Below are 13002 nucleotides of genomic sequence, written 5' to 3'. Positions count from 1 at the left end.
TGATGTAGTTATTTTCTCCAAGATAAAATAGAATTTTTTCAGTAGCCATAGTTTGGTCTTCTGATATGGATAGCCAAGAGATAGATACTATGCCAGTCAGTTTATCTCAACCGACTAGCTCACAAAGGCGACTCCGAGATGAAGAACCGCCTACACCATGACGACGATAGAGGATACCGAGTAACCGATCACTGGTGATTGTATTTGAGTCCGAGCCTACTTACAACGGTGAGCCAAAAGGCGTGTTTGCAGGACAATTCCACAATGAGGACACGGAAGTTCATGCTTGGTTAGAAGTTGAAGGAGTGGGCCACTACCGTTGGCTTCATGGGCCGATGAACCACTTGCCTCGTGAACAATAGTTCAAGTTCATAGCTGACGTTATGCGACAGATCTTCATTTTCTTGCGTTGGTAATGATTAACAACAACATTGCTTCTCAGAGACCTCGAAGCTAAAGGAGGGGGTGATGTTAGGGACATAATCCTTAGAACCTTCTAGAGACAAGTTTCTAGAACCTTCTAGAAGCAAGTCTCTGGAACCTTCTAGAAGCTTCTTAGTTGGTAGAAGATGTTAGGGACATAGTCCTTAGAACCTTCTAGAGATAAGTTTCTAGAACCTTCTAGAAGCAAGTCTCTGGAACCTTCTAGAAGCTTCCTAGTTGGTAGAAGTTGCTTGAGAAGCTTCCTAAATAGGAATATATATTGGAATCGAGGCTGAAGAGTTCTTCAGTCTCCACAACACATCTCTTGGAGCTCTAGTTCACCTCTTTGGTGTTGTTCTCATCTGATTAATCTAGTTCTTACAAGTTCTTCTTGAACTTCTTGTTAGATCTCGAGTCTGTATTTCTGTATCTGTGACAAAAATATATACTTCTAAATTTGTATATTGGGCCAAACATATTTGAATCAAATATATATATGGTGAGTTTTGACTCTTTGTGGCATTAAAGACAAAATAAGCTCAAACACCTTTCACAATGTTGAGTGAGGGAACTCAAATCCTTCTTCTAAAAACTTGTTTTAAAAAGAGAAGAAAGAAGGAAAAATTTGACATTCAATAGAATAAGGATACAAGTCTTTTCTTTGGTATTAGGTAATAAAGATTCAAACACCCTCCTTCTCTCTTTTTATATGCATTATTGCTTCTACAACTTGTATAGCTTATTTGGCAATTCTAACCCCCCTACAAGCAAGGCTTTTTCTCTCTCTCCTTTCTCTCGTAGTTCTCTTTTTTCTTGGATAATCTCTTTTGTAATTGAAGAAAACAACAATATTAGTAGAAATAAATACAAATCACAATTTGATATGATTGCAAGCAATAATTAAAACAAGAGTTAGAATACAAAGTGATCCTTGTTCAACTACTCTTAGAAATAACATAATTTATTAACCATGCCATAAGAATGATATTCTTTAATTAGAATTTTAAAGATTTAGATTTGAAATGCTTAAATATAAACTTGAAGGTTTGAAGTAAGTGACATGAATAACTTTACATAATGACACCTATAAGTACTAACCTACTAAATAGTCTATCAATCCTCATCATTTTGATTTTTTTAATTAACATTAAAAAAACATAAACACTATGAGAACTATTAATAAAAATTATAGCATTTGACATAATTAAACTATAAGATTCAAACAATCACCACTAGTAACCATCTTTCAACTAATAACGATGATTAACAAAAAAAGAAAAAAAAAAGAACCTACACATCCGAGGTCTTCCCACCAAATTCTTATAAAATAAGAAATGTCTAGTGAAGATTAGAAAGGGTCAGTAGTACTTGGTCTCATTGAAATTAAGCTACAATGAGTACCCATTACTACAACGTGTTTGTTATTCAGAAGTAGGTATTTCGATGTGCCTCACAATTGTGGGATCAACTTTCTGGTTTCTGGCACAGAGCTCCAGGAGAAATCTGGAGCCAACTATTCTGTCAATGACGCAGTTGGTGAAAACTTGGCCGCCTCTCTTCACCCCTCATATTTCCTACTCATTTGGAACCTGATCATATGCTGCTGTCTTGCCGAATTCCATACCCTCTGCAATGGACAGTGTAAAAAAACTTGGACAAGAAAAAAGGATGCCGAGCAACTGCTCCAGTGGAGAGTAGATTGTGAAAACAAGCACGTGGCATTGATGACACAGCCTTCCAACGACAATAACAACTCGCAAAAAAAGCAGTGTCAAACAGAAGAGTTCTAGCAACTAAATACGCCGTACACACACCTCGATGGCCCCGATGGCAACCCACCATTCCCACTCCGGCGTCGTCTCCGACCTTTTTACCCACAGACACCATCCAAGTTGGGAAATAAAAACGTGGGCTCGAAAACAACTGGGGATACATCACAGCAGAGGAGAGGCCACAAGTACCCTCCGACATCGAGAATCGCCACCACCAAGGGGAGAGCAACAACACCAACCACGGCGATACTTTTGTTTCTACCTAATTCACCGGCGCAGCTCCCTAAAAAAGGAGCGACCTCAGTGGGCGCTGCATCGCTGGAGCCTGCACCCCAGAGGATGGAGTGCAGGCAGCCTGCAGCATCCGGCACTGTGCACGGATATCGCCAACTTCCCAGGAGCGATGCCATTCTAGATCTAGCGCCACGTTCCCCCCTTTGACTGGTCTAGATCCATTCCACACGAAAGTTTCAAAATCCATAAAACCAGCGCTGAATGTGAAAAAATGTCGACTAGCTTTGTTGTGGGCAGACGATTAAAGTACCACTCCGTTACATCAACAGAGCCACGTTTCTCCCTCGTTCTCTCTCTCTCTCTCACTCGTTTTCTGGGCTTGCTTTCTACTTAGCTTGCAGGGCTGCAGCAGATCCGTAATCTGAGCTACTTCTATCCTCCTGCATTGTTAAATGCCCACAGTCCCGTTGAGAATGGCAGCAAAGGGCATGGAAAGCGGCACATGATGTGTGAGGTTTTCTTAATGGCGTTGCGTTGCTTTGCTTCGAGCCCCTGTTGGAAGTTGCAAAAAATAGCGCACCCAGTTGGGGTGTTGCTGTTTCTTCGCATGAGGTACCCAACTGGGTGCATCTCTAGACCATGTCCTTCTCTTCATTTTTTATGGGGGGAGGGGGTTCTTTGGGACCTACATCACTCAGGAGACCTTGAGAATTGGGGGCACCAGTTGCCTTTTCAGCTTGTGTTTTACAAAGGTTTCGTCCATTCATGTTTGCAACGCTCGTGGAGCTTTTGTGTCTCTGTTTTTTAAGTCCTGCATTGGTTTGAAGGATTTGTTATTGTTATTGTATTAAAGAGGATTGTTTTATAATATTGTTATTGCATTAAAGAGGATTGTTTTACAACATTGTTATTGTATTAAAGATAATTGTTTTATAATATTCTTGTTATTTGATAAATATAGGATTCCATAGTTACACTTTGAATCTATTTGGTGTAGCTAGTTGGTAATCATTGATAGTTTAAGGTTGATGTGTATTATGCATTATAGATGATTTTGGATTGAATAAATGTATAATATATATATATATATATATATATATATATAATCTTTGTAATGAACCATGATAAGTTATTATTTTTGGATTTATTTAGAAAATAAATCAAAGTGTAAGTTATTTAGTTATATGCATGTATGTATATATATATATATATATATATAATTGTAAAGTCTATCTATACCTCTTTAATAATTGGTTGGTTTTTACAAAAGAGATGGATTTGTTTCAAAAGACTAAGTCATCATTAATTAATTAATTTTTTAAAATATTAAATAAATTCAAAGAAAAATAAAGAGAGATTTATTTCTAAAAGTCTTCAAGTGTGTCTTAATGTTTTAATTTAATTTTTAAATTATAATTTATCTTATTGATCATTTTTATAATTTTATATATTTTAAATATATTAAAATTTGAAGTACAATAACATAAATAAAAAAATCATTTATATATTATGTATTTATACTATCATAAAATTTTATTTTTTTTAAAAAATAAGTTATCAGTAATAATTTTAACAAATGCAAGCTATCATCATAAAATTAAAATAATTGTGGTATTTAATATTATAAAATTTATTATAATATAAAAATAAATTTAAATAAGAAGATTTTTCATGCAAATAAAATTGCAAAGTGCTATGCATAAGTCAAGTAATTTTTTTTTTATTTTTTTTTTGAAAGCCTTTAATTAGGTTGCATATTTTAAAATCGATGAAACAAATAAACAAACAAAGTAACTTTTATTATTTAGTTCTATTACAAGTACATACTTAGATAATATTATAGAAGTTTCTTGGAAGTGAGTACAACCTAAAAATATCCTTGGAGGTACTAAATGACTATAAAATATATTTTTTTGATTTACAAAGTTATTATGAAAGAGCTTTATGATTTAGATACTAATTCCACATGGTTTGTAATCTTATAAAGGCTTCTATATTACTATCTTTTTAGCAAGTACATGTAGAATGAAGATTGTCACCATTATTGATCTTGTCAACATATCTTTTATATTCTAATTTTTAAACAAGGTTGTAATATTATTGTACTTGGAAATTGATATTGAAGTTTTTGATTATTTAAAAGAATACATGTTTATTTTTATCTCATTTTTATTTTATTATTCATTTGTTATTTTTATTTTAAATTTTTATTTAGGTTTTATGCACCAACAAATAAAAAATAAAAATAAAAATGTCTATTTTTATCAACAAATAATTATTAACAATCATAAATTAATTTTTTAATTAAAAAACTTAGATAACTCTAAAATGGCTTTATCTGCACTTACAGATACTAATAATAACATGAAGAAGTATCCATCTTTAAAGCAAGTATTTTAGAAAAATTGAGATGTCAATTTTTCTATTTTCATACTTTGTTCTTTTTATTTTAATTTTAATTTTTCTTAATTTTTGTACGTGTTAAAATGCAGGTGGATTTTGAAGGAGTTTGAAAAGAGCTTTGACAGAGTTTCTTCATAATCAAGAAGTGGTTTTAAGATGTTTCAATTTGAAAGGCTTCAACGATAAGAAATGTCATTTGAGAGTAGAAGTTGTATTCTGTGTGAAGGTGTAGAAGCTTTACGACTCCCCTCTGACAGGGGAATCAAATATATATATGTATATATATATATATAAATATATATATAGATTGAACTATATAAAAGCGAATAAACTGTGAGCGAAAGAGGTTCTAAATTACGTGGCGAAAAATTCACCCATCAAGAGATCATTGACAGAGGTGTGTGAAGCTTTGTTTTGACAACATATTTTGACTTCCAAGTGTTGAGAGAGTCAACGTAGCATTTTTGAATTCAGGCGCTGAATTTTGAGTTATATTGAGTGAATTTTTGGCATTAAAAAAATTGTTGAGATCTCAGTGCTCTGCTAGCGTTCAACATATTTCACATGTAGAATATGGTGTGAATTTATAATCTCAAACACGTATCTCATAAACGTTGTGTGCGTGAGAAAATATGGTAAAAAGTTATTGAGCCAACTCAATATCATTTACAGTGATTTCATTTCTTTTTTATTTCATTGATATGAAGTTCAACCATTTTAGTTGCATTTCTTCACTCAAACTTTTAATTTTTAATCCACCCATACCTCACTTCTTTTTGGGTACTTAAACTTTGAAGTTTGTAGCTCTTGGATGAGAATTTGCAATCACTAATTCTGTTATATTAAGAACTTCATTCAAAAGTTTTAGACTGTGGAAGTGTCCAATCGTTGTGATTTTTCATGCTTTTGTAAAGCTCTTGGTGTACACTACAGTGTAATATATATATATATATATATATATATATATTTCTTTTCTTCTTTTTTTCCTCTCGATTCACCAATCTAAAATTAGATAAAATATGCATTTTTGTGGTGAGATCCAACATTTTGTGAAGACCTTGAACACTTTTTTTGTTTATATATATATATATATATATATATAATTATAATTATAATTATTTGCAGATAAAAGAAATACTTTCACTAACCAAATATGATACAAAAAAAAAAAAAAAAAAAAAAAAAAATGAATTCTCTTTATATGAGCAATTTCCAACAAACCTGGTGATAAATCATTATGGAATTTTAACATGTGGAAGAAAAACGCAGGCACCGCAACTTCAAATGATTCTGTTTGATTAACATTTACATGTTTAAACAAAGTTTTAAGTATTTATCGATTTCAAAAATTTCCTTACAACTACTTGATATCATAATGATAAAACAAGCTTTAAATTTGATGTGCTAGTAAAAAGAATTTGATTAAGATTATTCATTAGATTTGCCATCAAACATTATTAATTAAAGACTATTGATGGTATCAGTTAACATATTTTTTCTCACAACAATTATCAAATGTTTTGGCTAACACAGCTGTTCAAACAGGGATGCCATGCAAATGGTTCCCCTTCCTTCCCCATTCTTCTTCATTGTATTAGAAAGTGGGTCCTCTCTCTCTCACATAAAATGGTAACCTGAAGAAAAATCCAATGGGAAGGAGACTGGAGTTTTGGGAAGCACCCCATTCCTCGAAACGCCAGGAACAGCAGCATCAGCAGTGATAGCATCAGCAGTGATAGCAGCAGCAGCACCGTGTCAACATGGACATGAGACATGAGAAGCGGAGAGGCGGTGATGGTATAAAAACCAGCTGTCATGCAGTTACCAGGAGTCTAGAAGATGGAATCACAGAGCGAGAGAGAGGACCGTGGCGGGGATTCGACACACGAGAAGGGGACGACGAGATGGGGTTGCGTGATCCCGCAGTCAACGAGGAAGAGTTTGGGTGAGTGGGAGTTAACAACGTCGGATGATTATTATTATTATTCTTACTACCCCGAGATCCAGACCCCCACCTGGATACTGTGGCTGCTACAGTAACAATATCGCACTCTGAGTCCGCGCTGCAACGTGTTGAAGGGGAGGCGTCGACTCGCTCTCTTTCTCGCTCTCTCCCAGTGATCGTTTCATACCGCTTCACGCGTAGAACAGACTGGTCCCAAGTCCAGCCGCATCTGGACCCTAAAAAGCGAATCATCCGGCCTCACTCGTTTATAATAGATCCTGTCTCTGCCATGTTGGAGCATTCCGCTGCGTCCCCCACTCCCACCCTCCAATCTCCACCCCCCGCTGCCTTCCCCACTTGCAGGCATCTTTGCTGTTTTATTGTCTCGCTCACATGTGAGGGCCAAAGCAGAGTGGGAGTGAGTGGATCACCAGAATACCCTTTCCAGTGTTCGAGGACTATCTGGGCATGTGTCTCATCACAGGATACTTGCTTTTACGATGGTTTATGTTGACTTACGCACAGACAACCTCACGGACCTGAGGGCGTTCCTTGGAACTGAGTTAGTAGTGTGTTGCTTACAATAGAAGCGGGGAACTCGAAGATTGGCTCCGATTCTATTCTAGTTTATGGTAGTGTAGGCTTTTGGGCATCTCGTGTAGGTACTTCTTGTTGATTCCTGGATCACCACGCCAGGACACCTTCTTTCAGTGACGGAGGCCGCTCAAGTAGCTTTTTGGATGTGAGGTGAAGTGTGTGCGTGTGTGTGTGTGTGTGTGTTTTTATTGTGAGCTTGAGGTGTCAGTGAGGATGCTAAGCTCCGATGCTTTACAGTGGTTAGCACTTCTGCTCGAGCTTTGAAGTGTCTCAGTTGGGTGCACAACAAGTGGTCGTGAAATAGAATTGGCAAGGACGGCAAGTGATGTGATTCTGGCCTAGTCCATTGTCCAGGTTGTATTTGGTTTTGTTTTGGTCTAGCTGTTGTGATTCCTGTCATTAGGAGATGTACCCTCGGATTGAAAGAGGACACTTAACGTTGCAGCTGGAGTTGTGCCTGGGTTGAGGTACACATGGACTGAACCACTAGAGCCACAGGGTCAGTTAACGGGGTTGAGTTTCTCTTGTGAAGTGTTTGATTTAACGTGGTCCGACCTCACTAGACACCCATTTGTGCTGCGCTTTTTTGACGAACGCGGGAGAGGTTTAGCTCGGGGTACTTGTTTCAAAAAATCGTGCTGATTTGCGGTGAATCTGGAGAGTGTTTCTATCCGTAGAGGTTCGGTCCGTGTCAAGCTGGGAATTGCGCGAGTTTGATTTTGCTAAGGTTTCTGGGAGAGTAATCTTAATCCGAGGGAAGACGCGCACGAGAATTTTATTGAGCTCATACGGTGAATAGTTCGATACGGTAAGATTAGGGTACTGGGAGGAGGCTCTGCTTTTGGTTGCCTTGTATCTCTTGCGCTGAATTTTCCACATCTGCTCAACCTGCCGTTCGCATCCAACCTGCCGAAAAAGTTCCTCGCGAGAAACCTGCCAGGAAAGGGAGCTTGCCTGAAGCTAAGATTCGGTGGCCTTCGACTGCAGAAGGCCTTGAATAGAACGGGATTTCTGAGGAGATGAGGAGGCCCTGTGGAAGAAGGGAAGAGCGACTGAAAACCTGGGCGAATTACTTTTCTTTTTGGCAAGAATTAAGGGCCTCTTCACAGGAAAGGGGTTGAGGATTTCGCGGTGGTGCGGGGACCTTTGATTTGTGTGCAAAGACTTATTAGTTACGCAGTTGCCTCACAGCGTATACAACCCATGATTTCACATTTCAGCTTCGGCAAGCTGTGTGTCTAGTTCGTCTCAGTGCACATTACTTGTATCTCCTTTCTTCTTCCTTGCATCATCTTCCTCTTCTTTCCTTCCTTCCTTCCTTCTTCCAACAGTCTGCGAAGCCGTTGTCCGTTACAGCAGAACATTGAAGATTGGGCTCGCTGATGAGCAATTTAGTGAAAGATCTCTCTAGCCGTAAGCACTTGCCATTTGACCCTGAATGAGTTTAACACCCTTGCACTCAAGTTTCCTGGAAAATTTTCCGGTATAGGATTCTGAATCCAATCATTATCACGTTTCATGTGAACCTGCACGAGTTTGCTTGATTTAACAAGATATTCTCTGCACACATGAATCTACATGACTTTTTGATTTGAATCCCGGTCAAATTCGCGGTTCGCTTACTTGTACTGCACCAGTTTATTATGACTTCTGAATTATATTGTCACAACATCCTAATCGACAGATTCCGCCTGCAGTCTCCTACGGACTTCGAAGAATTTATTTTGTAGGCTTGTTCAACGGGAAATATTGTTTTAAAACAAGGCATTCGCTCCTCTGACGACGCCAACTTGTAGCTTTCACTATCATTTCTGAACATTTTGGACATTTCTTGTGATGCAATAAGGCAAGCTGTTGCTTGAGCTATGCAGACATCTCAGCAGCTCAATTCGATGTCACCAGAAGACCAATTGTTGAAGTCTCTTTCAGCAGATTTTCTCGATCTGCTTGATAGGGGTCAAGCGTTTAGTGATGTCACATTTAATGTGGAGGATCGTCATGTTTACGCTCACAGATGCATTCTTGCGGCGCGAAGCCCCTTCTTTCGGACGCTTTTCTGCGGCGATACTCAGCTCATGAACAGCGCCCAACCCAGGTCCAGCTTACCGAGTGTCATTCGGGTGGGGATTGTGAGCTACGATGTCTTCATGTTGCTGTTACAATTTCTGTATAGCGGGAACTGCAACGGTTTCTTTTCTCCTCAAATCAGTGGGCGTCAGTGCAAAGTCAATTCCTGTTGGCACTCGTCTTGCAGCTCTGCTGTAAAGTTTGGGCTGGAGCTGCTGGATGCAGTGTCCTTCTTTGGCTTGGAACAGCTTTCTATCATTATTCAGGTTAGTACCTTCATTTGTACGTGCTTTTGCGTTTGGAGATTGAATGCAGCGTACTGGAACATCTTTTTTCCTTTTTAACGAATTGCGAAGCTGGATAACGTAAAGAAAATCCGCGCTGCTTTACTTTCGCTCTTCTGATTCAAATCGTCAAGCTCTACACTTCATTTCATGGTTTCAACATTGACTGATTGCAGACTCATTTAGGCGCCATAGCGGAGAAAGCGTCCACCGAGGATTTAATGCGCATGCTGATAGCTGCACGTTATCAAATGGAAAATCATCTCTGGAAACTTTGCTCGAAGGTTGTTGCAAAGTCGGGTCTAACACCGGAAATATTGCACAAGTACCTGCCTGCAGAAATTGTAGGGGAGCTAGAGTCAATTAGGCAAAGGTCTGGATACGCCTTGGAGGCTTCTTCGTCGGGCAATGACATGTTGGAGAATAAGACGAAGCTTATGCAGAAAGCCTTAAACTCGTCTGACGTAGAATTGGTAAGGCTGATGGTCATGGAGGAGGGCCTCATTCTGGACAAAGCATTTGCCCTGCACTATGCTGTTAACAATTGCAGCAGGTATGTATCTGATTCTCACTCACGTATCTCATATCCTTTACTGCATTCCAACTTTCGGCAATTCAGCATGGATGTAAGTTTGTTCGGTCATGTTTAGAAACGTAAATGGATTACCTCAAGACATGCTCTGAGGGTTTTACGATTGTTTGTGGTCGGGCTGGGATTACAGAAAAGTGGTTGAGACACTCCTGAAAGTGGGAGCAGCAAATGTGAACCTGCAAGACCAGGACGGCGAGACGCCATTGCACATGGCGGCAAAGCTGGGGGATCCGGAGATGATTGCTTTATTGTTGGACCATGAAGCGAATCCCTTGATGCAGTCAGTTACCGGTGCAACTGCAATGGACATAGTGCAATCCGGTGCGGCCGGGGTTCAATCTGCTGGAGGGTACAACTCAAAAAGTGACCAAGTGAGGTTCAGGCTTTGCGTGGAGCTTCTACAAAGTGCTGCTTTGTCGTATAGTCCACCTTTGCAGGTGAAGGCTACGAGAGTGGAGATAGGGAGCCCGGTTTCTATTCGCACAGAGCATGGGAGTAGTACGTTGCTGCCGGACGAATGCGATAATGATTACCATGGGTCGATGAGTAGAATGGTGGGTGGCTCTACTCAGGGGATTCACTTCGGCAACCGCGATGTTTATTCCTCTTTCACACATGGGCAAGGTAAGACATGAACAAATTGCTGGTTTCTGTATCTCCAGTCCGATGATTCTTACTGTGTGCTCAGAGCGGCTGAGCAATGAAGCTTCGATCGTCATTAGTGAAGTGTGGTAGTTCATTTCTGCCAGTAGCACAAGGGAGTTGATTATGAAGGATGATCTTTACGAAGTATCGTCGTGCCGCAGTGGTTTTTATTTATTTATTTTTCCCGGCAAAGAGGATTTCTCTGAGGATATCCTCCTGTCAGGTCATCAGAAGTTTGAGGAAAGTTCAGTGTTCAGATGTGTTCAGTGGTGTGGAGAATGTGCCTTGACAAAATATATCTTGACAAAATATGACTTGACAAAAATTATTTTTCTTCCTCGCTTCAATCGTTTTGGACAGTGCATGGCAGAGAGCCAGAGAGAGCGGAGCTATCCGACTCCATTTCAAAGTTACTGAGTTCCAGCGCCGCAGCCTTTGATTTCTCTGAGCCTCATCTGCACGCAGAGTCCCGGAATCTCACTAGTAGCTACAGCATGTTGGAAACATCAAGTCTGGATAACAGGCCGCGCAAAATTCCGCGATTAGTTGTAGGCATGCAGGAATTCCCTGATGAAAGAGAGGTCATTCTCAGGGATTTCTCCAACGAACCCAAAGAGAATTTCAAGAGTGTATATAATGCCACTGGCATGAAAGAGGAAGTCAGCTCGGGGCGGTAGCTCGTCTTGCAACAGCACTCCGAAAAAAGCTCGTTATGCCCATGGAGGCACATCTGAGTGAAAAATGTGACATAAAAAAATTTCAAGGGATTATGGGATACGCAATGATCTCCCTTCCCAATGCCAGGGTGATCCAAAAAAAAAAAAAAAAAAAAAAAAAAAACTGGCAGGCTTTGACGTTATGAAAGATGGATGACACAAACAGCAGCCTACGACCGTAAGAAAAGCTTCTTACTGATATCAATTGCCGTGGGCGAGAAATGACAGTCATCTCTTTGTGACATAGGTGATGAAGATCAGTGTATTGTGGACACACGATCTCCTCTACAGTGTTAATAATCTGCTATGTACCTTCACCACGGACCCCCACCTGTTGGGTAAGTACGTTGAAACACGTAGAAAAACCAGTGTTGCGTAGGTATCAGGATCACTCACAGCAGCTTTCCGACATCCACAGGGACGCCACAACCCCTTATTTTCGACCATCGGAACTGGATACCTGACACCCAAAGGGTAAACCAGCAGGGTCGATGTGGTTCTTACAGTAGTAGCCAGAAAATACAGTTTTGGATCCCAGCACTGTCGCTCCAGTTTGTAGTACAAATATGCGACACCCTGAAGTGTTTATTTCTCTTTCTTCTTCTTCTTCGTCTTCTGTTTTTTGTCCTATTATTGCCCTTTTCCTCTTCTCTCTCTTTGCCATTGCTAGAGATGAGCAAAACGAGAACTCATGCGACTGTTGGTCCTTGTGAAAGACGCAAAGACATGACTTTTGCGTGGTTTCATACATTGGTTATCTACTACTAGTACTGCCATTTACTTCCTATGAAGTTTTTTCGGTGTTGTGCTTTTGAACACACTGGCAGGCAGCATTCGTAGTAAACTTCACTTTTTCTTTTCTTTTCTTTTTTGATGGCAATATAGGATTGTAAGGTTTCTTTGCGTTGAAGTAACAGGTCTTTGTAATACACTGGATGTTTTGAAGAAATCAATTTTTACTTCTTCTTGGGGTTGGTGATCATGAAAACAAATGTTTTGCAAGTGTGTTGATTGTAGTGTAGTTCTTGTAGCAAGTTATTTGCTTTATAATATGCCATAATTGCTTAAAATATAAATTATAAATAGAAGAGAGATCTATTTGTTGTTTTTATTTAAAATTGTCTTATTGTGATTTTGTCACCTGTAACATCATTCGTAAGTAAAAATAAAATCAAATAAAATAAAATCAAATTCAAGATTACAAACTTACTTCTAATACTATTTAATGGTGACAATTTACAAAAAAATAATTTATTTGTAATTAATATGTACTACACCAACGGTGTTATATGTCTTGTAAGGATTATTTTTAATAAAAAATTCA

At 38.8% G+C, this 13002-nt stretch overlaps 1 protein-coding gene and 1 long non-coding RNA gene across 2 annotated transcripts; one reads left to right on the top strand and one right to left on the bottom strand.

Annotated features, from left to right (window-relative positions):
• Positions 1-1067: 1067 nt before the first annotated feature.
• Positions 1068-2534, bottom strand: LOC149987826 (uncharacterized). Its single transcript, XR_016506182.1, has 2 exons — positions 2238-2534; positions 1068-2050 (listed from the first exon to the last, which is right to left on the bottom strand). It is a non-coding gene; the product is annotated as an uncharacterized LOC149987826 (long non-coding RNA).
• Positions 2535-6948: 4414 nt separating this feature from the next.
• LOC112291367 (regulatory protein NPR6) lies at positions 6949-12546 on the top strand. Its single transcript, XM_024538652.3, has 4 exons — positions 6949-9707; positions 9902-10278; positions 10448-10941; positions 11323-12546. Exons 1-4 carry the CDS (start codon positions 9240-9242, stop codon positions 11637-11639), a joined length of 1656 nt encoding a protein of 551 aa, XP_024394420.1. The 5' UTR covers positions 6949-9239; the 3' UTR covers positions 11640-12546.
• The last annotated feature ends 456 nt before the right edge of the window (positions 12547-13002 follow it).

The sequence above is a fragment of the Physcomitrium patens genome, chromosome 14 (genome assembly GCF_059467195.1).
Source record: "Physcomitrium patens ecotype Gransden chromosome 14, ASM5946719v1, whole genome shotgun sequence".
NCBI lineage: Eukaryota > Viridiplantae > Streptophyta > Bryopsida > Funariales > Funariaceae > Physcomitrium > Physcomitrium patens.
The sequence above is the reverse complement of the archived record's forward strand: the minus strand, read 5'-3'. Positions and strand labels throughout refer to the sequence as shown.

Excerpts from the sequence above, each read along its gene's own strand:
- LOC112291367 (XM_024538652.3), top strand. The coding sequence starts at position 9,240 with ATGCAGACATCTCAGCAGCTCAATTCGATGTCACCAGAAGACCAATTG. Across the intron at positions 10,279-10,447 it reads GCTGTTAACAATTGCAGCAG|AAAAGTGGTTGAGACACTCC; the intron begins GTATGTATCTGA and ends CTGGGATTACAG. Across the intron at positions 10,942-11,322 it reads CTCTTTCACACATGGGCAAG|TGCATGGCAGAGAGCCAGAG; the intron begins GTAAGACATGAA and ends CGTTTTGGACAG.